Here is a 26,108-nt window from a genome sequence, read left to right as displayed (position 1 = left end):
CTGCCAAAATTATTCTGTAATCTCTGGTTTAGTGGCTCAAGGATCATGCAGTGAAAACGTGAGAAAAACAAAGCTTGGTAAAGGCACATCCCAGCAGCTGTCATAATGGGTGTGGATTGAGAGACATGCATGATCCTGATAGCCCACAATTGATCCATCACACCCTGTTTCACATGTTTCTGGACACATTTAATCAGCTTCTTTTTTTGTTTTTAATTTTTCATTTGCAAAATGCAGCCTTAGAAGTTTGGTAACATTAATGGGATGCCTTTATTTTGCAAAGAACAATATGTAGCATGCCACTGCAGCATACACAACATAATGAGTTTAGAAAGCAGGCAGTTGTTGTTACAAGCATTTAAAATATCCAAAATGTAGCATCTCGTCTTTCAGAAGCCCATCACCATCCTCCACCGTCTCTGTACTAACATGAAACTCTATAACAACCTCTGAGCGACTGCGAGCACCGTCTCTCAACCGTAGCTATGTGTTCTACAAACAGTTGTGAATACTCAACCAGTCCTTGAATCTGACCAGACAGGGCCGTAAAAGTCATTGAAAAGAATGCGAGAGTAATTGAGCATGGCCGCTTGTATCTTTGAGTACTGTCTTTTTTTTTTCTTTTTTTTCTTTTTTACAACTGAAGAAATCTGTAGGATGTTGTTGAGAGTCCTGCTTGTAAACACCCAGGAAAGGCTGCTTCCTGTCTGACTACTATATGTCTGACTGTTTGCAGTGCTACATGCACATACCGTACACTTTGTTGTGTACTACTTTAGAAGTGGTTTGATGGTGCTGCAGTAAAGTGCCATTGTTCCATTGTGTAAGGAAGGCTCTGCTACTTGTAAATACCACTAGGAAACTGACTGGAAAGTTTTTCCAAGTCAGAAGGTTGCTTGTACTGTGAATCAAATCATTGACCCGCTCAAATCTGACTTTCCTGCACTGATCCACTTAATTGCATGTTGACATTAATCCTGAACTAGTCTCATAAGCAGGAGCAGAGGACGTACTTTCTCTTTGATATCCTGCACATTTTCATGGTCTCCTTCTGTTCAGGCACTGCACATTAAAATACTGTTAGTTCAAGTTTAGGAGTCGGACATTGGTCAAGTCCCTGTTTGGTATTCTTAGCCAGACTTTGGCAAGCTCACGCAGTGTTCATGCTTACAGTGGTACTGTCCCCATGGCCCTTAATTCTCCAGGTCGGGGAACGTGGGAAGCTTCCTCGCACTGCAACCGTCTGCTCTCAGAAACTGCAGGATAGAGACAGACAGTGTTTAGTTTTATTGCTGGCCATATGTTGACACTGGACAGCTTATGCTATTGACCCACATTCAGTGTTCAGTTGTTTTACTTTCCCATTTCTTTGGTTTCCACTCAGCTTGACCCTTCGTGAATGTTTTGCTCAAACTAAAGCACTTATGGAACAGTATTTGACAGATGTTTGTTAATATTCAGATAGAAGAAAGGTAGAACTGATTTGCAAAATATCTTTTTGCCTAGATCATGCATAGATTGTGTCATTTGGCCTGTGTAGGTAAAATTTATCTAAATGCCACACAACCTTTGTACAGTGGCCCTTTGTTAGAGGTGAGGTTTTACATTTTGTTGTGATTCTCTAATCTGCAGACAGTTCCTCTGGCATTCATTATCTAGTGAGGGGTGGGTTTATCAGGTGATGAACAGGTGTCATTGACGTCTGGGTTATTCTGCCCTTTGCAGTGCCACAAGATATTTCTTCTGACATTTGAATGTGTCACCAGAGTGAATGTCTCTGCTTGGTGGGTAAACACAGGTTGAATACAGCAGCAAGTGAAAAACCCAAACACAGTTCTAGATGACTTGCACAACAAGAACACTTGACTGTTAGCATTCTTTCAGCCATAGTTTATTCATGGGGGGATTTTGCACTTGGCTCTGTCAAACTCTCTCCACCATGTCCTCACGAGGAAAATGACGTACTGTGTGAGCCTTGTATATCTCAGAAATGTCCAGCTCTGGACTTAACGTATCTATGTTTACTTTGTTTTGGAACATTTATGTTACTTGTACATTGTGTTTTTACACAGTTATGACCTATGGATGCCATGATGGGTTTGTTTATTAGTCTGACTTTCAACATGTTTTTCTTGTTTACGTGACTGAATACGGTAAATACATTGTTTGAATAGAGAGTTTTTCTTGGTTTCAGGATGCAAGTAGTTTTCCTCACAATACGCCGACTTGTGTAGAATTGCAAAAATGAGGAGATGGATTGCGTACAGGTCAGACATGCATTCCGACAGAGGACTTGTCCAGAAATAATGATTGTTTTTGTATCTACAATTCAGGAATGCTATGAATTCTTCCAAAATACTTGTAAATAACTTTACTGCTCCGAGGCTGGTGACATATCAGATACAGCAGTCTTCACTCAGTGTCTTCATACAAGTGTACACTCCCTTCAGTGACAACATGCCCCATCTCTCAGTCTCTGAGAGACACAGTTGACATGTGTGTTGCTGTATGGCTGATGTTTGGAGGCCGCAGTCTGTCACACTTCAAACCTTGGGGTCATGTCCCAGAGTTCATAAGAAGATCCCAAATCCTGATAGCCTCGTTCCTTTCAACCTGTACACAGCATTTTCTCCTTTCTGTCTCCCCTTGTGGTTTTTCTGCTTGTTTTTCACCCTTTTTCCCTCAACCCTGCATTCCTCCTCTTCTCCAGTCACACGGCCAGATGGGTCTGATAGTGGTGTACTCCCTCCTTCCCCTTCATCTTCACTTCCTACTTTCCTTTCCTCCTCCCTCTCCTCTCCTTCCTTGTCCTCCTCCTTGCCCATCTGTCTTGTGGATGTCTCTGTGTATTATCATATTAGGAAGAGATGACCTCGGTCAAAATGACCTGCACATATCTGACAAGTCAAAAAAGAACAGCCAGGCTGAGTATAGACAGCATAGACAAGTCACGTACACACACACACCCCCATCCACACAACATCTGCTGCAAGACATGTAAGACACTCCTGTGACAGAGCGGTATTACAGGCCATGTTTCATTCAGCTCCGTCTTTAAAATCTGACCTCCTTGCATTCAGCCTAGAGACTGTGTATTCCACTGTCTGTAAGTGTGTTAGCTTGAGCAGTGCAAGGGTTGGTCACATTATACAGTAGCCTCTCTTCAAAGCATTTCTAACCACAGTAGATTTGTCCTTGTCATTTCATCCAGCGTTTCTCTGGCCTAATTCCCATATACCCAGTTAAAGGCGGTATGTTTAGTTCCTCTGACGATGGTGTAAGTTAGTGTAATCAAGTCTATTTCTGGAGAGAGAACAGTTAATCTAAACAAACTCCCATTAATGTCATCCTTACGTTGCATTATTGATCTAGTGCAAGGCTGTACTCTTGTACATGTCAGGTGAAATCTGTGTCTAGTGGTAGTTTCGATAGAAGGAGAAGAGGTGGATTTATAGTTTAGAGGTGGGTGTAATTTAGAACCAACTGACTGAGCAAAGCCTGCAGGAGAGCCAAGCAGTTTCAACTGAATAGATAAAATACACTTTTGTGCTCTCAAACGCTCTCATCATGTAAACACAGTTTTTTTTATAGTAGAGCCCGACCGATATATTGGCATGGGCAACATTATTTTTAGCTTACCGCAGATATATCAGTGCAGGCGTATATGTCAGCCAATAACTTTTAAAAAATGCCAAAAATAAGTTTTAGGTCATTTAAAAAGATTTTCTAGCGGTGCTAGCTGTGGGGGCTCTAGGGATAGTCGGTCCACCACTATGGTGTAGACAAAAAAACGCTTGAAAGGAGGGTCTCGGTCCACTTCTAAAAGCAAACGGACAACCACATGATGGCATGATTTTAAAAGCTAGACTTCTAGTAAAACCATCTGCTGATTGTGAACTGTTCAGGAAGTGATCTTAATCGATCTGTATAATTGTAAATCATTTGGTAACCATGGTAACATATGTGCATCAGTACATGACTGCTGGGACTTGTATCTTACTCTGTGTATTTTGGCAGTTCATTAATTTTCTGTGTGTTTTTTGTCCTATCTCTACCTGTTTGTCATTATTAATAACATTCAGTCGATTTGCAGTTTAATAATACTAAACATGCTCTTAATCAGTTATTTCTTTGTGAGCACTTTGTGACACCAAAGAACATACTGTAAATAAACACATAAGAAGCATTAAAGTGCAGCATGATCGGCTGTCAGTCTCCAGAATTTGATTTCCCTACCTGGGTCCATGTTGCGCTGATAATGCAGGATGACATCACCAAAACTGTCCAATCACTGTCAGTCTGTATAACTTCATGTTTGCTCCTCAGGTTCTAGTTGTCAACATTCAAGTGTAATTGGCTTTTGTTTTTAGCCTGATAGTCAGATTGAATTGATAATTTGTTCAGGAAATTATTAAATAAATTCTGGTTAGTAAATAAAAAAAAAAGTCACCACCCTTCGTGTTCTATGTTTATACTTTAAAATGCCTCAGACTGTTGTTTTGCATTCTTTTCCTTAATTGAGATCTTTTGTGTCCGTTTGTTTTTGGCCTCTTTCATTAGCCAGCAGGTTATCCTAGGCTCTTTCTCAAAACTTTGAAAACTCATGAAAATCTGCTGAACTCAGTGGTGTCACATTTCCCAAAAAAGTGGTTTCATTTTTGTAATCTAATATTAGACGAAGAGCAGCAGGAGACTGTTTCAGCAGATGCGTGAAACTAGGACCTGCATGTTATCAGTGTTGAGTGTTAACTGGGCATTTGTTCTCTGTTCACCGCTTGTCCTCCCAGCTCTCCTCTCTCTTGGCTTCTGGCTCATCACACTGGGAATAGAGCAGTTTTGGGTCTGTCTGTTATAATTACAGTAACCCCTCCAGTTCTCATCTTTCAAAGGCAAACTATGAAGTGATAATGGAAACCACTGTGTCAGGCTCAGGGGAGAGAAATCAGAAACTTATCAAAAAACTGGCTTGAGCCTTACATGTGGCCTTCAGACGCTGCAGGGAGATGGCCGTATGGTGAGTGTTGGCTTGTGACCGGTCATTTATTGGAACACTGTGTTTCTGTTGAGACTGTGTTATTTGTGGTGTGATATTGTTTCTCCAGCATTGCTCTGCACTGTTTACTATATGTGTTATACAGTACAGTATGGAGAGTTAATGCCTTTAGCTGAGCACTATATGTTCCCTTAAGAAGCTCTTTTTGCAAGCAGCAGGTGCTTTACTCTTCAGCCCGCACTAATGAAAACAACAGCATTGCTTCCAAATACATCCACACAAAGAAGGAAAGAGGGGTGGTCTGTTGCTCCATTAGGGGTTATCTGTTAAAAAGTTATGACTCACAAGGAATGATTGAGTTCACTTTAAATCCCACGGCTGACTGGTTCTTTGTTTTGCGACTTTTCCCCAGCATTTGGCAGACCTTTTCAAGGGACACTCCCTGCAGCCCAAATCCCTTCTTTTTGCAAATACCCAATGAGAAATAAACCTGCGCTTACTCTGACTGCCCACAAGTAGAGAGCTGCAACTATTAGGATCCACTGGGTAACGCAGGACCAAACACAAATATTGCAGGCATAGGATGTATGTACTCTGGGCAGGAACAGCTGTCAGTATCATCACAACAGAAATTTAATATATGAATATAAGATAGGCTGTTATTATAGGACTGTATAGGGTTTAAACCCTTAACATCCAGTTTACTCCTTTTATTTTGTAGCTTTAAGTTTGGAAAAATCTTTTGCACTGTTTGACAATATCAATGAACTTTCCAACGTAGCTATATGATATAGTGAAATATTCAAACCCGAAGACATCATGTAACATGAAAGAAAATTTGCTATTCTAATCTAGTTTCTATCTGTTGCTATGGGCGACAACATAAACAGAGAAACAGAAATGCGAATCACCATGTTTTTTTCCACTTTAACTTACCTGCATTTTTATTTTTTTTTATTTTTTTTTTCTTTTGTAGGCATTTAATAAGCCTAATTTTCAATTCACATTCTCTAAAGTTAGTTGATTTCTCTAGATGCAAAATTAAAAAAAAAAAAAACTCTACTCAAAGGCATAATCAGCTGTTTAATGTTGCTTCTTTACATTGTCCTGACTCCTGACACTATGTTTTGTCTTGCAGAAATTGGCTGCCGGGGTGAACCAGTTTGCTTACACCTGCATTCAGGACCATTCCATCTGGACCAACCAGCAATTCTGGGAAGCCACTTTCTACAGCGAGGTCCAGAGTCAGATCCGAGCCCTTTATCTTAACACCCCAGAGGAGAAAGGGGGCATCACTGCCAGGCTAAAGGTAAGACAGGAAAATTAACTGAGTAAATATTGTGGGAAAATTCATATAAAGTCTGTTTAACCCCACTGTTCTCAACCACCATTAGAGCTGAAAAGATTGAATTGCAGAAAATTAATAATAATAAGTAATTTTCCAAGCAAATATGCCAAAAATGTCCTGTTTCAGTATTTTAATTGCTGCCGTTTTTGTCTTATGTGATAGTAAACAGAAAATCTTTGGGTTTTGGACTTTTGTGTGGACAAGACAAGATATTTAAAGACACCATCTTGGGCATTTTTAACTATTTTTTGACATATTATAGACCTAATCTGCATTAGCAAAGCAGACACAATTCCAACTTTGTTCAGTGTATATGATTTTGTGTGTGTGTGTGTGTGTGTGTGTGTGTGTGTGTGTGTGTGTGTGTGTGTGTGTGTGTGTGTGTGTGTGTGTGTGTGTGTGTGCAGTGGTTCTCAACCTTGTCATTTGGATCCTCCAGTGGCTCTTGAGATCATTTTTGGGGGCTCACAAGATAATATATGGAAAAACAATTGTATATTTTCTCTGTAAATATTTGTTTAGCCTCCCTGGGAAAGCCTATGCCAGGGTGCTGGAAGGGAGGCTCCGACCGATTGCCGAACCTCAGATTCAGGAGGAGCAATGGGGATTCTGTCCTGGCCGAGGAACAGTGGAACAGCTCTTTACCCTTGCAGGGTTACTAGAGGGGTCATGGGAGTTTGCCCATCCAGTCTACATGGGTTTTGTGGACTTGGAGAAGGCTTACGACCATGTCCCCAGTAGAGCTGTATTCATATTCTTGGCAGGAAGTCAAACACGTTCAGTGGATGTTGGACTCCGCCAGGGTTGTCCCTTGTCACTGATTCTGTTTTTGATCTTCATGGACAGAGTCTCAAGGCGCAGCCAAGGCATCTGATCAGGATGCCTGTGGGCAGGAGACCTTTAGCCAGCGCAACCCAGCCCCGGATAAGCGGCAGAAAGTGGATGAATATTTGGGTTTTTTTTGTCTGTTTATGTTCTTCTTTATTTGTGAAATAGTTTTCCAAAATATTAAACAAAGAAAAATTTTAAACCTGAAGGGGTAAATCATTCTCTGGTTGAACTATGTGCTACTCTGCATGCCAACACTCTGTGGCTCACAATTAGGGATGGGCAATACCAAACCTTTTGAATTCGATTTGATACCGAATTAGTCGAGTATTACAGAAATACTATGATTTAATAATTATAAAATAAATAAATAATTAAAATGTAAATATGAATCAAATAAATTAAAATGCCAACAACAAAAAAATGTTCACATTTGCACAGATTTCTTAATCTTCTTAAACAGGCCGTGATTTTTCCAGAGCAACTTCCACTATTTATGGCACTATCTTGTCACAACTAATGCATCTGTGCATCTTCAGGTGAAAATTAGCACCACGCTATGTTTACTTTCTGGCATTCTCTCACAAGTTTGATGCGGAGGTGAGTGGCTGTGCGCGGCTGCTTGCTCGGTTCTCATGTCACATAGGTTTATTTAACAGTTAAATATGTCAGGGCTGTTAAATATGTCAGGGCTGTTTATTGGCACAAACATTTTACAAAAGTGCTGAAAATGTTTGAAAGTGATGCAGCCACCCACATTTTGTATTTTTATGGAATCAATACTAAATGAGTAGCTTGTGAGTACTGAAGTATCGATCCACTCATCCCTACTAGCAATATAACTTGACATCATTGTGTTTTAAGGGGTCAAGCCTAAAAAAACTCTGTCAAACTCTATAACCGTTTGTTCTGACTTCCCCAGGATGTGGGCCCCGTGCCTGCAGCAGGCCGAGATGAGGAGCACACAGCCATGGACCTGGCGGCAGAGCAGCTGCGTTCATGGCCCGGCCTGAGCAAGGAGAAGCAGCTGGAGCTGGTGAAGAATGAGGAGAGCACTGTGTTCAGCCAGGCCATCCACTACGCCAGTCTCATGGTTTACCTGCTAGTTCCTTTGGACACCAGCAAGAACAAGCTGCTCCGCAACACTCCTGTCGCTGACTGGGAGAGCGGTAGCAACAGCATCGTCACGAACAGGTCAGGAGAGCAACAGCATAATGTGGTTCACTATTGGAGTAGAGAAAGCATGTAATCAACTGTTGTTTAACGTCTTTCACATGTCTTTACTTTCCACAAAGATCAAATATAGACTAGACTAGAACATACTCTTGGCATGTTCAGTATTTGTACGGTAGAATGATCAGTCTTATCTGGAGGAAACCTCAAGGTAAGGTTTCATGATTTGGGAGTATGTGTGCCTCTCTTAATAAGGTGATGATAAGTATGTGGGTGGATGTGGTGTAACTCACAGTCTACATGATACCTTCCTATTGAGCCAAATGGAACACAGTACCTCTCCTGTTTCCGGCCCACATCCATCCTGTGGGCTTATACCGCTACTGCACAAAACAGAGTGAGCCTCATTTACTTCTGTTGGGAAGTTTAAAACCCTTGAGGTGTCTTTAATGGGGCTACACTGTACCCAAACCAAACAAAATAGCAGTGGAAGTGATTTCCCGTGCTCTGCAGTAAGGGTGGAATAAATCTGGGAAGATCCCCCATGTATGTCTTTTCTTAGAATTGAAAGGCTTGCAGCCAAAAGAATCTTTCAGGCTTTGTTACATGTTAATAGTCAGAAGAATGACAAACAAATTTGTTATCAGCAGTAACTGAGCTTTATTAAACACTTTGTTCTAAATTTCAAATTTTTTTCACAATAAGCTGCAAGAACACAATGTTACTATTTAATGCTGTGTTTTGTTTCTATTTCTTATGACGAAGACAGAAATGCTGCGGCCAAGAATTTGTTTGTGTGGAAATTATCTCTCTCTCTTTTTTTTTTTTCATTTTTGCCCCAGACTGGTTTGTTTCTCACAGAGGACATTTGGATCTCATCACTCTCTATTTGAGAACCAAGAGGGAAGGTTGCATCACTGTCTCATGTGAAACATTCTTCTTGACTAATAGAGTCTGAGCGATTGATGCAGGCATCAACACTTAGCTCATGACATGCTGCAGACCACTCACACTTTCACTGCTGTTTATCACAGTGCATCCTCAAATCCATTTCTGTCAACACACAACTCTCAGCTCTCAGATCAGATCTCCTCCTGGACATGGCGACCTTTCTCATTTCCACTGTGTCATCATGTATGTTTTACAGCATTGCCGGTAGCGTCGCTGAGAGCTTTGACACCGAAAGCGGGTTTGAGGACTCCGAGAGCAGCGATGTGGCCAACTCTGTGGTCAGGTTCGTTGCCCGCTTCATCGACAAGGTGTGCACAGAGAGCGGAGTAACCCAGGAACACATCAAGAGCCTGCACAGCATGATCCCAGGTACAGCGCTCACAGTGTTCATTCACACTCTGCTGCTGTCCTAATTCCCTCAGCTTTATACAGAGTAACCCTTGGATGTGTGTATTCTCAGCTCAGGCCAACAGCAGCGAAGGGCCTCTAAGCTGATTAACTCCTGACATGTTCAATGGCCTTAAAATCTGGAAATACACACTCTGGTTGTAAGAACGTGTGGACGTACATGTGTTTCTCTGTTCTAGCTCTGTTTGTTCCCTTGTGTGTGAACATATGGTAACCGACCCCAATTTGTGACCCACAGGCATCGTAGCTATGCAGATGGAGGCTCTAGAGGCAGTTCACAGGGAGAGCAGGAGGTTACCTCCCATTCAGAAGGTGAGTGTTGCTCTACACCTGGCTGCTGGAATTTAAGCTGTATGTGCAGTATATGTACAATTATATGGCAGGGTTAGACTTTTTTTGAATCCAAACTTGCTCAGAAATATTTTATGTAGCTATAGAGAGCCAACGTGAAAATGCCATTTTTGTTCCAGACGTTAGACAACCCAAAATTCCTGCTCTATACTACATATATCACTTGTAATATAGCAAATTACTAAAAATTCAGCCATACAACCTAACCTTGTCTAACCTTATGTCATGTTGATCACTCCATTTGTGCAGACAGTGATCGCAAATAAAAATGTGAAAAAAAAAAAGAAAACCAAAAGAAAACTGATTTTTCTATTTCTGTTTTTAGAAGCATTAAGTTAACAACTTTTCCCACACAGCCCAACGTCATCATAAATGTCATCACCTTGAGAGACTGAGGGCCAGTTAAGAGGTGGACTATTATAATGGAAAAGGCAAATAGCCTAAATGTTTTTTAGTCAACATTATATTAACAGTAAAAACATTGGAAAGATGACATTGGAACTTCTAATACAAGACAGCGTTGGCTGATGTCATGGATGAGGGATAAACAGTTACAATGACGTATAAGACACCTGAAAATACAGTGGTGTGCAAGCTGTAGTTTTTGTAATACTAACAAATTAATTTGTGCGTAACTTGTTAGCTTGTAAACTTGGAAATAGATTTTAGAATATGGATTGTAAACTTCAGGAACATGTTTCACTTTTTGTGAAAGTCGATAATGAAGGAAACACTTAATGAGAGATTGTATTAAGCTACTGAAGCTACAGGTAGTGCAACAGTGGCTGGTTCTGAAGTGACATCAGGAGAAAAATCCAGAATTACATGTCATAATAGTTCATAATGAATGTATACTCATTATAAGCACTATATAAAATTCTGTTGTTGTCTTAATGAAGGTTTTTACTCACACATCCTCACTCTTAGTTTAGTCTGATTTGCTGCTAGTGTGCAGAGTGCCGATCTCATCCAATGTGTTCAGTTCATCATCTCACTTTAAAATTTTACCAGTTGGTTTTTTGGACCCTGCTGTGCTATACGTCTGCCAGCTCTTAAATGTAATTCCTCTTGCACACACTCATACACACAGACAAACACCATGCCAATACTGCCTTGGGAGCAACCTGGAGATCGTGGTGAGCAGTCTGGGCAGATTGTCTGCTGTACTTTGTGGCTAACTTCTCACATGTTTATGTGTTGGACAAAGCTTCCATCCTGAACTGCTAGCTGCAAGCAGCATGCCAAAAAATACTAAACACTGATTCTGGATTCACGACAAGTCGGAATAGTAGTAGTAATGGTAGCAATAACACTAAGAAGAAAAACAATGAGTGCATTTAAGGTGCAGCTCTAATAGGAGCTCGCACCAGTAATGAGATGCAGAGGGGACTCTCTTCTCGGTCTCGCTGTCCATTCAAAGACTGATTCAAGAAGTTCATATTATCTCCTGGCCAGAACTAAACTCCCCCAGGTTGGCTATGGACTTAATGGGAAATGCTGTGAATGATCTAATGTCCCTCCTAATTCGTATTTGTGACAGTGGAACAACTTAGTGTTTCTCTACTGGTTTCTGGAGGCCAGAAGGAGCTGAAGCAACACAGGGTGCAGACGTGACAGTTGTTAGTTACAGTTCATGCAGTAGAAAACGTTGGTCATATAGTGTTTGTTTTTGGGACATGGTTAATAATCACTTCTGTTAAGAAAACACCGAAATGCGGTCAAAACCCTAGTAGTGCAAATCATATGAGGGACACTACATGTTTTCTATTCTTCTTTCTTTAGAAGCGCCATAAACTTCTTCTTTGAAAGTAGGTTTAAACAGAAACCGATTCCAAACCCACACAGAATATGAGAAGTACCAATAGAGATGCTGCATATACAAGATATTTACTGTTTGAAACTCAACATCTCAACGTGATTCCTGACAATAATGTAAAGCAAAGGGCTACTATTAAACCTATTCTACTAGCTTTAGTTACTCATGGTTTTCATCTTAAAAGGATCAAACTGAGTAAGTAGAATAAAAGTAGCACATATATATGCAACATTAAAAATGAAACCTTTAATGCGTTATAGTTGTCTGTCATTGCTTGTTTCACACATGTGAGTTTGAGGCACAGAGTTGCACTTTAACTTCTGCCCCACTGGAAAAAAACTGGTAGGAATTGAGAAACTGGTTAATAAGCCTTATTCTACAAGTAAAAACGCATCATGTCAGTCAATTGTGAAAACCAATGATAACTATATAAATTGGATAAACAGAACAGTCTTCACTTGAAAAACAGATCATGCAGAACAGAGTTTTGCTTGGAGGGTTGAAATGGTAAATTAGGCTCTACAGGGAGTACGAATTTGTTTTTATTGGCAGTTGTGTTTTTCAGAATGCTATCTAATGCTTAGTGTGCTTGCAAGATGTGTGTTTTTTATGATGACCTGTTGACGTGCATGTGAAGCTAAAATATGTCCAGCAAGGTCATGTGCTGCTGTGATTTGACATTATGATGATGAATTGATTTCCTGGCTTTTTAAAATCTGATTCACTGACGCAAATGTTTTTTTCTGAGTCCCTCATTTTGAGTACCTTAAGTTACTGGCAATGAAAAATGTGTAAACTGAAGCTCACGTGTTCATAGACGGATACAGTTTGTGCGTATGCGTCTGTCCCTGGGTATAATGTGTTGTTATGTTTTTTTTCCCATCAGCCTAAGATTCTGCGTCCAGCACTGCTTCCTGGAGAGGAGTTTGTGTCAGAGGGGTTACGGGTTCTTTTGGACCCTGACGGCAGGGAGGAGGCTACTGGGGGCCTCCTGGGGGGCCCACACATCCTGCCAGCAGAGGGAGCGCTGTTTCTCACCACATACCGCATCATTTTCAAAGGCATCCCCCATGATCCACTGGGTAAATACTAAACCACAGCAACTCTAGCTTTTAAGTGAAATGAAAAATCACTTTTTATATTTGTTACCTAATTATCCGTGTTAATACATTTTTTAATTATTTATTTTCATTTTACATAAAATGCCATTTTTTTTCTTGGACAGCAAATCATTTTTAATTGAACTGGGCCATTTATTTTAACCATACCATCTGTTTCTGCTCAAATCAAATAAAACATTATTTTTCTAATCTCTTGAGTGATCCTCATGTTATCTTAAGGTAAGGTAACAACAACAAGGTAACAATGCCTTCTCATTATGACTTAAAAAAAAGCAGCAGACTTTACCTGGTAAACCATACTCTTCATCACTGTAATGATCTTTCTAAACCATTAAAGTTGCGTGTCATTTCCTGTCATTCCTCTCTGCCGTCAACTATCTAACAACAGCATAAAATGCCCCCCCCAAAAATTGCATTTTCATAAGAATAAAACAGAGATTATTAGCAAGTGGTCTGATGTGTTTTGTCAGTAAGATGCTGCATCAATCAATCAATCATCTCAGTAATGTGATGCTATTCTTTGTTCCTGTATGTGTCCAGTGGGGGAGCAGGCAGTGATCAGAGCTTTCCCAGTGTCCACCCTGACCAAAGAGAAGAAGATCAGCATCCAGAACCAGCTGCAGCAGAACATGCAGGAAGGCCTGCAGCTCCGCTCTGCATCATTTCAGGTAAACACTGAAACACACTCTCATGTTAGTCTAGTGTGGACACAAGTCACCAAAGATGTTAAACGGATGGGTGGACACCGTGGTTCTGTTTGTCAGATATTAAATTCAAGGTATTATATTAACTCAGTGCTTTTTCCTAATTCACTGGGCTGCCAGAGGATTCACAAACTAATATATAAGCAGTAACACTTGAAATCACGCGCACATCTTTTAGAAACCCCTCTGTCTCGTGTTTCATAATATGAACTTGGTTCTTAGAATCAAAGAGAAAAGCAATTTTCAGCCAAGCATGTGTTTTTAGTCCTGAGATGTACTGCTGTAAAAGTTTTTATGGTTCATTCCTGTCTTTTTACTAACACGGATGATAAAAGTAGCCATGTTCTTGGAGTGTAGGTCACTTGGCCAGTGTGGACATCGCTTAAGTTTTGTTGTGCTACATTCACTGGAATGTGCATGTGTGGGTGTGTGTTGAGGAAACCTTACGTGGGCTGTTTTACCAATCTTTGCTTTAGATGTGGAAGTTGCAGATTTGCACACTTTAGCAAATGTTTGGGAGTAAAACCGAGAGGAATCTTATCACTGATAAACAGACAACTCTGACCCATTGAGATGCTCCCGACATTTAAAAATGCCTTCAACACATGGCTTAAATGCTTGGGAATTAGAATCCAGTGTAAAAATTAACTGTTGCTTGTGTCGTTAAACATTCAGTTTCACTAATATCTCTTACAGTTGGTAAAGGTGGCTTTTGATGAGGAGGTGAGCTCAGAGATGGTGGAGATCTTCAGAAAGCACCTCCAGAGGATCCGCTACCCACAGTCCATCTTCAGCTCCTTTGCTTTTGCAGCAGGACAAACAGCACCTCAGCTAATCCTTCCAAAGCAAAAAGAGAGGAACACTGGCTTCAGGTTTGTGGTGCAGCTTTACAGCAACAAGCTCTGGACTGACTGGTTGGTGTAAATAAATCTGCCAAACATCACTGAATTGTGATTCCAGTTGTCAGATTGTCATCTGAAATATTAGTGCAAATAAATACGTACCTCAGCAGTTTGTTTCTCCTCCGGAAATGTTGAAAAATCCTCCCGTCTTGATGCTGAAACTGCACACATTAAATTATGTTACTCTCTGCCCTATACTCCTCGCAGAACACTGTCCAAAACTATTGTCAAGGGAGCAAAGAGAGCCGGAAAAATCACCATGGGCCGAGGTAGCCAGACCACAATGAAGAAGAACGACAGAGGCAGCAGAATGACCTGGCATGAAGATGATGACATTTCAAGTAAGAGAAATGACACGTGATGTTGTGCATGGAGAAAGGGAATAAAAGACTGAAGAAAATATGAAAGATTTAAAAATGTAATTCATCTTTGTATGTGTGTGTTTCAGTATCAGATGATGGTGAGCCGCCACCCAGCAGCACTTTGCGAGCTTCAGAGAAGTCCACAATGGAGCAGCTGGTGGAGCAGTCCTGTTTCCGTGACTACCAGCGTCTGGGCCTGGGCACCATCACCGCCAGCTCGTCTCGCTCCAAGTCAGGCGAGCAGTTCAGGATCACAGCCGTGAACAGACTCTACTCCCTCTGCCGCAGGTACACACCTCACAGGCTGGATACCTGCTTCTACACGTGCCTCAAGAAACAGTCCAGAAACCTGCTGATCCGTGCTGATTCCACTAATCGCAGCACAGCGGCACTGAGCATATTAGTTTCCAGGATTTGTAGCCGGAAGCTTTGTAAGCCTCAATATCTCACAAGAGATATCCAGTAGGGAGTCCTCCTTTACCTGGCAGACAGATGTTATGACTTAACTGAGACAACTAGATTCAAATTCAGCCTGTTCTACAAAAACACACATGCTGTGATTAATACAGACATAATCACTTTCAGATCTTGGCTGCAAATTCAGTAAGAGACCATTTATTCAGCTGCATCTCTGTGTATGAACAAATGGCTTTGCAGTGACTTAATTAATGGTAGACATTCTTTTTCTTACTACTTGTGTGTTTGAGATTTCTATTCTGTCTCTCTGTCCGTCAGTTACCCGGGGCTGTTGGTGGTTCCTCAGGCAGTACAGGACAGCAGTTTACACAAAGTGGCCCGCTGCTACAGACACAACCGTTTGCCTGTTGTGTGTTGGAAACATCCTCGTACTAAAGCTGTGCTGCTCCGCTCAGGAGGCTTCCACGGCAAGAGTGTGGTGGGGTTGTTCAAGTCGCAGAACCCTTCCTCAACAGGTGTGCATTCACAGCAGCTCGGCGGTTTCGTTTTAAAGGCACGGCTGGTGTATCTGTCTGTACTTCTAACGTCTCAACTAACTGATCATCAGGAATATTAGCTAACTAAAGCTAACTAGCTTGCAGTGTTTTTGTTTGTAGCACTGAAGTCTGTCTCAGCCACTTACATGATTTATACCACTTGTGCAGCTTTGCCTCTGAAACAAAAAAACAAACTCAGATTCAACAAAAACAACTTGATGGTAATCAAACTGATTTAAAAATGATGGTCATTATTTTCTGTTTAAATTAAGTGTTGTGTTCTGCCTTTAGCTCCTGCTTCGTCCTCAGACTCGTCCAGTAGTCTTGAACAAGAGAAATACCTGCAAGCCATCCTCAACTCCATCCCTATCTACTTCAAAATGAACGGAAACAACACCCTGTCCAACCGCTCCCTCATAGGCCTCTCACCAGGTACACTGCAAGATAGATCATGATTTTTATGATATTTTTATTTATTTTATTTCTCTGCTACTTGACTATTTTGATCTGCCTCTGGGATAATTTTTAAATTACGGACCCTTTATATCTAAAACTCAATTCAGTTATATTGTTGTGTTTTTTCTCTGATAATAAAGTTAGCAACAGGGCAATTTGACTTCTCAAAACAGGAAAAGCACAGGTTTAAGTAAAACATTAATGATGGCTCCCTTCCTGTATTTCTGATTTAAGTGTCCCACTAAGCCATACCAGTGAGACTGCATACACAGTAGCAGCTGAAACTGGAACACCTAAATGAAATGTAGCCATCAATGTTATAAATTTCTCCTGTATTTGAAAAGGTGTTTGAGCGTGAGAAATGTCTGTTAAAACCAAACAGTGCTGAAGACTTTCTTGCCCTGAGGTGAGCCTCTCAGGCTGCACACGTGGATTGGCTGAACCCCAACCAAAACCATTAACTTGTGCTGCGTTCACATCATATGGAAGTTACCATATTTACTAGTTTTCAACATGTAAATCTTAAATAAATCCGACTTGGTTGGATAGTAACAATGCAAACATAGGTGGATACCTCACATCAGCTCACGTCAGATAACTACATCATATTTAATGCTAATTTGGTTAATTGGGATATACCACCTTCACATTATGTCGGACAAAAGATATATTGTAACGATTACGAATTGCAAGTGTTCTTACCATCGTAAAAGTCGAGATTAGTCAGTGTTTTGCCAATGTTCCTGCCGAAGTCCATCACCATCTTCATTTTAAATCATCACAATCTCTAAATTAGGGTACAGTTTCCTTGAATGATGAATTTTAGCTGAAGTGAGGCATCCATGTTGACTTGTTTGTCAGACACTTTGTATTATTTATCGGCAAGTCAGAGATGTCAGAGCATTCAGGAAAATCTGAAACTTCTAGTTGTATTATTTTAAAATATATAATATATTAAAACTGGTAAATACAATAGCTTTCATATGACGTGAACGCTAACCATAACTTAAATAATAAAAGTAACTTCAACTTAACTGTTGGATTGGTGGATTCTGCAGGTAGTCAGCAAGCAGTGCCTGTGAGCCTTAACTCTGGGCATTAGTTTTCTCAAACCAAAGTCACCTGACTGCCCATGCTCCTACCCGACCTGAATTTACGATGGCCTTGGCTCCACCGTGGGAAAAACCGTAGTTTGTTTGCAAGGGACAAGAGGCCACATAGAGTTCATTTCTTCTGATAAAGAGAAAAACTGCAGATTTGCATTCTTCTGAATTATTTTTGTCTTTCTTTTCTTTTCTTTTTTTGTCATTCCTCTTCCCTTTTGTGTTTGCTCTGGTCAGCGTTATTTTTCACGTACTTATCTTTGTGTGTGTGAGAGAGAGAGACAGAGAGAGAGAGACAGAGAGAGAGAGACTGTGTGGGAGAAATACTGTATCTGATTTGGTAACATTTGGAAGGAAATGTGTACAATAAAAGGTTATGTAAGAATCACAGGGCAAATACCTTCCTGAACCTGTCTCCTAATCTGACACTTGTTCTAACGTCCTGTGTTTTGTGTGAATGTGAATGTTTTTTCTTCAGGCAGTGACAGGAGGACATCCAGGATACCAAAGATGGCTCCTGTCCATTTAGACATCCCATTTTCAAACAGCTTTACCAGAGGAGGTGAGTGTTGTACTCTTGTTTCCTACTCAACACGTGAGGTGTCTTCCTGCTGCCAGGTGAAATATGAAACACCAGAACTATAGTTATAGAGTGTTTTAGCATCATCTAGTCACTGAAGGGAAAGGTTAACAAGGGGGATGTGTGCATTTCGATCACATAGACAGCTGTTTGTAATAATAATAGAAAATAATAGATATTGTGTTAATTTATAATTATTGTTAATTCTTGCTATTTTTATGCCTGCTCTTAAGACACAGAGTTTTCCACGCAGAACTGACCCCTGAAAATTGTGGTAACTTTAGTAAATCCAGTGAAATACACAGTCAACCTCTGTTAACATGTCTCCACCTGAGGAGAGAACAAATGACAAACTGTGTCTCTAGTCTGGTGATACAGACACATCTGTAGTCCTAGTATCTCTGGCTCTTTGTCTTCACACCATCAATCGTAACCATGGACAAACATATTCATGCATGCTATGACAATCCATCTCTTGATCATTTGAAAATCAAGACATTTTTCATTCTGTCACTTTATGTGGACCAGTCCATCTTTGACCCTCAGCTGTAACTCTTCATTTGCATGACTGTTTCTGTGAAATGGTTAGAAGGGTAGGTGGTGATGTCCAAATGATGTTGACATGATTTATTTTTTTCATGCCCCTCTCCCTGCCCCTCATCTTCTCTCTGTGCCTCCTGTACAAACAACCACCCAGTGCTTGAGTACAGAGATAAACTATTCACTCACTCAAACCAAAAACCTGCCAGTAAGGAGCGAATCCACCATCAAGGTATAGTCGAACTGTCTCTTTCCCCTGCCAGTCCATATCTTTCTAACACATCCTCCGAGCCTCATCCTTTTTCCTCTCTCTAACCTGCTCACTAACCAGGTCACGTACTACACTGCGCCGTGCTGCAAACCCCTTACAAAGAACTTGTGAGACATAGCACTAATCATCGCTGACTTTGTGAGTGTTCTTCTGGGAACTGTGGTTTTTCACAAACCAAGGTGGCTGCTCAAATGTGGCTTTTTCCATTGTTAATGTGTTGGCTCAGCAGGGCTGACTGTGGTCAGTTAAGAGCCGGGTCCACACTCTGGAGGAAAGGAAGCTGTTTGTCATGGCAGACAAGTCATGAATCACACAAAATGAGGCCCCTCTGATCCTGTAGTATAATGAACACAGCTCGAGTATTCTGTAACTGTGACTAAATGGGACTCAGTTAATATAAAAGAAAAATTATATAAATGATCTGATATTGTGTGTGTGATGACTTGTGTTTTGATTGCCTGTTTATCTCTGAGTCATATCAGGTTTAAACAGCAGTCATGTTAATCTTGCAATCAGGTGTAACGTCAGGTGTGAACAATTTCGTTATTGATTGTATCTGTGTATCTGTAACACTGTGAAAAGTGTTACCAGCAGCTTTTAAAATTTTCAGTATAAATTTCAAAGTTATGACCCCGAAAGAGTAAGATACCTGTCTGAATTTAATGTGAGTCCATTTGATCAAAGGCTCTTGTACCAACTGCCCTGGTTGCAGAAGCTGACATTAGGGTGACAGCCACACAAATGCAACTAAAAAGGGCTGAAAGTGATTACTGTGAAAAATCATGTCCTTACTGATAATGATTCATGCTGTTTGGAAGAAATTGCATGCTAGTTTTCAGGGAAATGGCTTTTAGACTTGTTGACTTGCTAAGAAATTCCAACAACTTCTGCTTCTAATATCTCAACGCACCCGATTTGCAGGGGCAACTGCTTTGTTGCTGGACTGAAAGAATGAAGGTCTTTACATTATCCCTGTTGCACTGCTGTGCATGTAAACATAGTCCGCATGTCATGTGTTGTTCATCATTCAGCCTTAGTTTGTTTGACATCATGTGTACATCAGTGGCATTCGAACAGGCCAGCTCCTGCGCGTGTGTGTGTGTGTGTGTGTGTGTGTGTTTGTGACTTTTGTTTGCATCTGTGTGTTTGCAGGCATGTGGGCTAGCCTGCGCTCCAGCAGCAGACTCAGCCATCACCCACCAGCAGTAGACGTGGGCGCCAGACTAGCAGGGAAGGATCTGGCGCCCCCTGCAGGTAGCAACAGTCTGCAGGTTCAGCTTCTGAAACAGCAAGCTGCCCTCTACGTCTTCGGAGAAAAGTCCCACTTAAGGGTAAGGATGAAAACAAAGCTGCTCTCTGGGGGCTGAGAGGACATTTTGTTATGAATTGTCGTAGTATATTGTTGTAAATCTACACTCAGTTTGTACAATCTAATGCAAACCAAACAAATGTTCTGCCATAAAGTCTACTTTTATGATGCCTATAATGTTCAGGTTTTGTTGACACTGTCGTAGAGATGTTAAGTCAATTAGTATGTCATAGATAGTGATGGTGTTGTACTGGACTGCATTATATTCAGAGGTGTTACTAATATTCTGCCCGCTCATGTATGTAAATGAGAAGAATAAAAAAATAGAAAACATATAATTGGATTTACACATTTCAGACAATGTCACCAAAAACTGAACATTATAAAGGTTGTAAAGGTAAGATTTATGGCAGAGCTGTTGTATTGCAATAGATTGTACCCTTTTTACCTAATAAAGTGGCCACTGAGTGTATATTCAACTTACAAGTGCACATTCTTATGTACATTAAAAGGTTAGTGGGATTTGGAGTTATAAAACATCATCACAATATGAATAAAAAGAAAAAAGAAAAGAAAAGAAAAGAAAATAATAAAGTTTTACATTTATGGTACATCTATACTAGTCCCAAGCACAGCCAAAGCAACAGTATTACTGTGTACAGCACGTTATGGACAGTGTCTAATGTGGAATAATTTGATTGTTTTAGAATACATCCATACTCAAGGAAAGGATAGAAGTTTAAATACTATGACATGTAGAATCAGGACTGTATAATTAATACAACTAAGAGAAAGTCATAACCTGTGAAAATACCTCTTATTCCAAATAATGCATGCATGCACTTCCACATCTGATAATACATTTTAACTGTTGCTGGGGCTTAACAGTAACTCACTGCTGTGTTTAAACTTACACTTATATATGTAGTAACTCATGAAGTTACCTTACGTATTGTAATAATAACACATTGACAGCCATAAAGTAGCTTCTTGTCACAGCATTCTCCATCACAGTCTGCTAATACATGAAATAATATCGGTAAAATAAGTCAAAATCAGAAATCAGAATCAGAAATACTTTAATGATCCCCGAGGGGAAACTTTTTAAACCCTGAGTCAGTGAGACGTTCAGTGTTTACTGAAAGCAGGGGCAGTACCTCTACTGGAATGATTCAAGTCCGCTCAGTTTCCCAAAAGGCCTACAGTGTTTTCACCAGTGCCAGTAAGAGAGTCATCTGAATATTAATTGTTCTTTGCACAAAAAGTCACTCTGCAAGACACCACTTCCGTCAGACACAGGTGTTTCACTGTTGACTAACGGTTCTTACACCCATAAGATACATGTCCACAGAGTAAAGCTCCAAAAAAACAAATGCAGACTTCTCTAGCAAGATGTACACTTAGGTGCTCTGAAGATCTTTTGAGGGTCTAGTTATTTATCTGCAACAGCAGCATCAAGGACTTGAGCAGTGCTCCCTCGCCTGAACAATTACACAGCATAAGTGATTAAAGACAGGCTTGTAAATAAGTGATAATACAAGAAGACCGCCATAACACAAAACACAGAGCTGTTTCCTCCCCTCAGAGGCTATAGTTTGTAATGTTTTGATTTTACACGATAATGTAAATGTGTTTCTAATATGTTTTCCACCTCCAAATGTGTATTGCATTACATTGTACATGTGTTTGTTTTTTTTTGTGGTAACTCAGCGTAGTTTTATTCTTAGTTTGATGTGTTTTAATTGTATTATTGTTTATATGTATCCACGACTCCCTAGAAAGCAGTTTTGATATTGAGTATATTCCCCTAGTGATATTTTACATGTTGGATTTCTCTCTCTCTTTTGACAGGGCCTTAGAGTGGACTCCTCTCTGAACTGTGAACTGGTGCCGGTGGACTTTGCAGACACGCGGCAGGTGAAAGCCTCTTTTAAAAAGCTGCTGAGAGCCTGCGCTCCCAGTGCCACCTCGTCCGACTCGGAGGACTCCTTCCTCAAAGCCTTGGAGGACTCTGAATGGATCCTGCAGGTGAACAAACACACAAACAACCCTGTTTTTGTATTTTACCAGCAATACAGTGACTCCGAGTCAGATTGTGTGAGAACGACCCAGCAGTCGGCTCTTACTGCTCATCCTGTGTATCAGATTCACATAATGAATAAATCCACTCTGAAGCCATTTTCCCAAGAGAAACAGATTCACATCGATGGGATAACAGTAGAGCTCTTATCATGCTGGTTATCTGATTGACCCCCTGCAGCCTTTGTCCTTACATTGAACATAATATATAAAAATATTATCTGTGGGAAACCCTTCATAGGCAACAAGCAGTACTCAGCAAGTAATTTACCAGTAGACCAAACATGGTAATGTATGGATTAATTGTGTGTACTATGTCTTCACATGGACATATGTTGATCTCCCACAGCTTCACAAGATCCTGCAGCTGGCACTAATTCTGGTGGAGCTTCTGGACAGCGGCTCATCTGTTCTCCTCAGCCTGGAGGATGGCTGGGATATTACTACACAAGTGAGGAATATGCCCAAATACCTATGTGAATAAATGCACAAAAAACAACACAGAGAGGTTTAACATGGTGCAGAGTTTGTCTTTAGTTATGTTTCCATCAACCTGTTTTTATACAAATTTTGATTTTGTGTGTAAAAAAAACCCCCAAAACAAATCAGAGGGGAAATACAGGAGATTAAAACAAAGAAGAAATATTACAAAATACTTAAGGTTTTACGCTTGACAGAGGTGGGAAAGCTGGCACAATGAAAAGATAAAAGTTGGTACTGTAAACACTGATGGAGACTAATGTAGACATATCATTCACGTCATGCACCTGACCAACCAATACTTTGCCAAATTTTCAAAAATAAGCTTAAAACTTTTATGAAAGCATAAGTTACCTGTAGGTGAAAGCTGTAATTGTAAAATGGGACGATGAACTGCTGACAGAAAATAGTTGACTGTTCAGACAACACTTGTTTACATTATTAGTAATTTTGGTTTTGACACAATCAAACCAACAAATATAAAATGCCCAAATAAAGACTAAAAGAAACAAACAAATAAATAAATAAATATAAACAAAAAGACATAAAAAGGATCCAGGTGCAGCCATACAACCGTTTAACAAGAGAGTACCCCATATCAACAGTGCTTTATTTATAGACAGCTGTTTCAACAAAAGCCAAACTGTACTGGTGTAACTGTACTGAAACTGTTAATAGAGCTACCCTGTTGCCCTTTATTACCATTGTCTAGTGCCATATGTTGAGATTAAAAGCAGAAACAAGTAACTTATAATAGTTTAAATGTGATTTTTAGATGTTGACGACAACATTTTTCAGGATTCTCCACAGACACTCATGGCGTCCATTCAGAATGCACTTCTGAAAGGGCCAAATCTGCCACACCTGTTTTTCCTGCTCATCTTCTATTTAGTTCTGTCACTGGTGACCCAATTACGCAGAGAAAGATAACGAAAAACTCTTGAAGCCTTATGTCACTGATTTGTGCTGATTTCAATCATGAAGGTTCATGGTTCTGATCTTAAGGCATGCAAACAAAAAGTCAGTTTCGATCCTGATCAATTATCAGTATCCATTTGCTGCTCTCAGCATTTCATCGCATGTTTGCTCTCTGAGCTCATATTTTCCATGCTGACCTGTTAAAGTCCACATGTTTGTGTTGCAAGCGCATGTCCTTCAAATGTGTTTACAGGGTTTGTAAAGCCCTGGGCTGCTGTTTAAAAGCACACTTTGTGAATCCCTTATGCCAGGCACGTGTTCGGCCCAGAGCATCTCTCTCCACGGGCCATGGCTCCATCACGCCAGGTCCTGCTTAGCCCGCACAGGCAAATGGGCTCCATATGCTCTTGCTCTGCTGCCTCTGTCCACGGACCATAGACACCCAGCAGACAGGATGCAGAACTGTCTTTGCTTTCTTTCTAAACCCTGTTTTCTGTTTCTCATCCTCAGTCTCTGCCCCTCTCTCTCATATCCATTCTCCTCTCTCATGCTTTGCTTCTTTCTTAAATCCGCTCCTCAGTCTGCTGTAGTCTCACAATAATCTGAGGGTTTTATTTCAGCGCCAGGGTTTGCAGGGGGCTTTCTGTACCACTCAGGGCTGGATGTTCTTTTAAACCCCGCTGGGAAGCCGTGAACGTTTTTTCTCGCTCATTCCACACGCGTCAGGGCTCATTAGTTGTGTTGGAGGAGACACGGGCAGGGAAGCAGGCCACGCATACTGCATGTGTAGACTAGTGGTTCTCAAATGGTGTTTGGTGGTGTGAGCTCAAGTGTGCCTGAACACTTTGTTTGCTACGATGTTATATAAATGTTATTGGTAGCAGATGAACAGTTTAACAATGTGTTGTCAGAAGAAGGGTCATTATTAGATTGTTGTGTTCAGCTTTTGAAGGGATGCAAAGCAAAGTCATACCATCCAAAAAAGAAAATGTGTGCTGAATCGTAATCATGCATGTCAAACTGAAGAAACAGCTGCTAGTGTCCTCATCCTTTAGTGGTAAAATGATCAAACAGCTTATTTGCCAAAATCTCATGGATTTTCAACCCTGTGTATTTAATATAATGAGAAAGATCATATTTAGTAGGTCTCAGTGGCATCAACAGTGGATTGTGGATCAAATACTTTTTCACTAATTGAGAAATTGGCCAGGCCAATATATCAGATAAAATTAACTAATTACAGATATACTGGTATCGGCATATATGTTAGCAGATACTGTAAGTAACAAGAAACAGAACAGAAAGATGTGTTCATTTAGAAACAGTGTCATTGTTAGTTCGTCCATCAGAGATTTTATTTTTCAACTGTAAAATCTCTGGCTCAGTAGCCTCTCACAAATATATGTTTATATTATATAAAATCAATATCAATATATTAATGTTTTAAACTCCCAAATATCAGTATTGGTCTTGGCCTTAAAAATTTCTTTATTTTTATTTTTATTGGGTTTTAAAATGTGGAAACGTGATATTAGCCCAAATACAACATAACATCAAACAAGTAGTTATCATGGGTGACTCAGATATTGAGTCACACAATATCAAGTCAGTGCTCTTTTCCTGGAGGAACAGTATTTTCATATAAACCAAACTTTATTAACATATCTTGAATTTTGTTGTTTTGCCAAAGTAGGCTACAGCAGGACCAAACACACACCACAATCCAGGAGAAACGTACAGAACAGAATCTTTTTCTTGTTAATGGATGATTGTTAATACTGCAGATATCGCAGATTGTATTTGTCTTTTCCTCATACATCACTCTGTTCAGAGGTTTGACTTGAACTGTGAGAAATCTCATTCTTTTGGTATCTCTCGCCTTTTCTCTTTCTCTCTGCAGGTGGTGTCTTTGGTGCAGCTGCTGAGCGATCCTTTCTACCGGACTCTGGAGGGCTTTCAGGTGCTGCTGGAGAAAGAGTGGCTGTCCTTTGGCCACAAGTTCAGCCAGCGGAGCAACCTGAGTCCCAGCAGCCAGGGCAGCGGCTTTACACCCATCTTCCTGCAGTTCCTGGACTGCGTGCACCAGGTGAGGTTTTCCCCCACTGATCTCACTACCACATGTGCTCCGTACAGTCAAGCATTTCCCCTTGCTACGTGACTTCTCTCCACTTTCCCTCCATGATTTAACACCATTCATACATCTTCATGAACTCATCACATTCCTGAAAAGAGTACAGGCGAGAGGGTGAAGAAGGCGAGAAATTCAGCTGTCATTATCTATACATTTGGTTTTGTTTAGCACTTTGCAGTCCCACCACTGGATATGTAACTTCAACAGTGTGTTGCACCAGCGTGTGTGCAGGGAGGCTGCTGCCCAGATGGTCCGTGAACCCGGTGATCAGCTCTGAGCTGTCTGCGCTCGCGTGTTTCAGCATCCTTTCACATTTCAGTGCGTGTTTAGA

General features: G+C 40.6%; 1 protein-coding gene across 2 annotated transcripts in view; it reads left to right on the top strand.

Annotated features, from left to right (window-relative positions):
• Positions 1-26,108, top strand: part of sbf2 (SET binding factor 2) — a 99,829-nt gene that overhangs the window by 62,645 nt on the left and 11,076 nt on the right. Inside the window, exons 18-34 of one of the 2 annotated variants that reach the window (XM_044208753.1) lie at positions 6,132-6,302; positions 8,092-8,363; positions 9,490-9,662; positions 9,940-10,013; positions 12,755-12,950; positions 13,530-13,657; positions 14,390-14,565; positions 14,803-14,936; positions 15,044-15,245; positions 15,693-15,889; positions 16,202-16,342; positions 17,948-18,031; positions 18,747-18,821; positions 20,013-20,191; positions 22,021-22,197; positions 22,598-22,699; positions 25,547-25,732. In XM_044208753.1, the coding sequence (XP_044064688.1) occupies positions 6,132-6,302; positions 8,092-8,363; positions 9,490-9,662; positions 9,940-10,013; positions 12,755-12,950; positions 13,530-13,657; positions 14,390-14,565; positions 14,803-14,936; positions 15,044-15,245; positions 15,693-15,889; positions 16,202-16,342; positions 17,948-18,031; positions 18,747-18,821; positions 20,013-20,191; positions 22,021-22,197; positions 22,598-22,699; positions 25,547-25,732 (2,667 nt within the window). The remainder of the gene's footprint in view (positions 1-6,131; positions 6,303-8,091; positions 8,364-9,489; positions 9,663-9,939; positions 10,014-12,754; positions 12,951-13,529; positions 13,658-14,389; positions 14,566-14,802; positions 14,937-15,043; positions 15,246-15,692; positions 15,890-16,201; positions 16,343-17,947; positions 18,032-18,746; positions 18,822-20,012; positions 20,192-22,020; positions 22,198-22,597; positions 22,700-25,546; positions 25,733-26,108) is intronic. The other variant, XM_044208762.1, reaches the window with a different exon arrangement.

This window comes from Siniperca chuatsi, linkage group LG1, assembly GCF_020085105.1.
Source record: "Siniperca chuatsi isolate FFG_IHB_CAS linkage group LG1, ASM2008510v1, whole genome shotgun sequence".
In the NCBI taxonomy this organism is placed as follows: domain Eukaryota; kingdom Metazoa; phylum Chordata; class Actinopteri; order Centrarchiformes; family Sinipercidae; genus Siniperca; species Siniperca chuatsi.
Note: the sequence above shows the minus strand (reverse complement) of the source record. Positions and strands in the feature narration are given on the sequence as shown.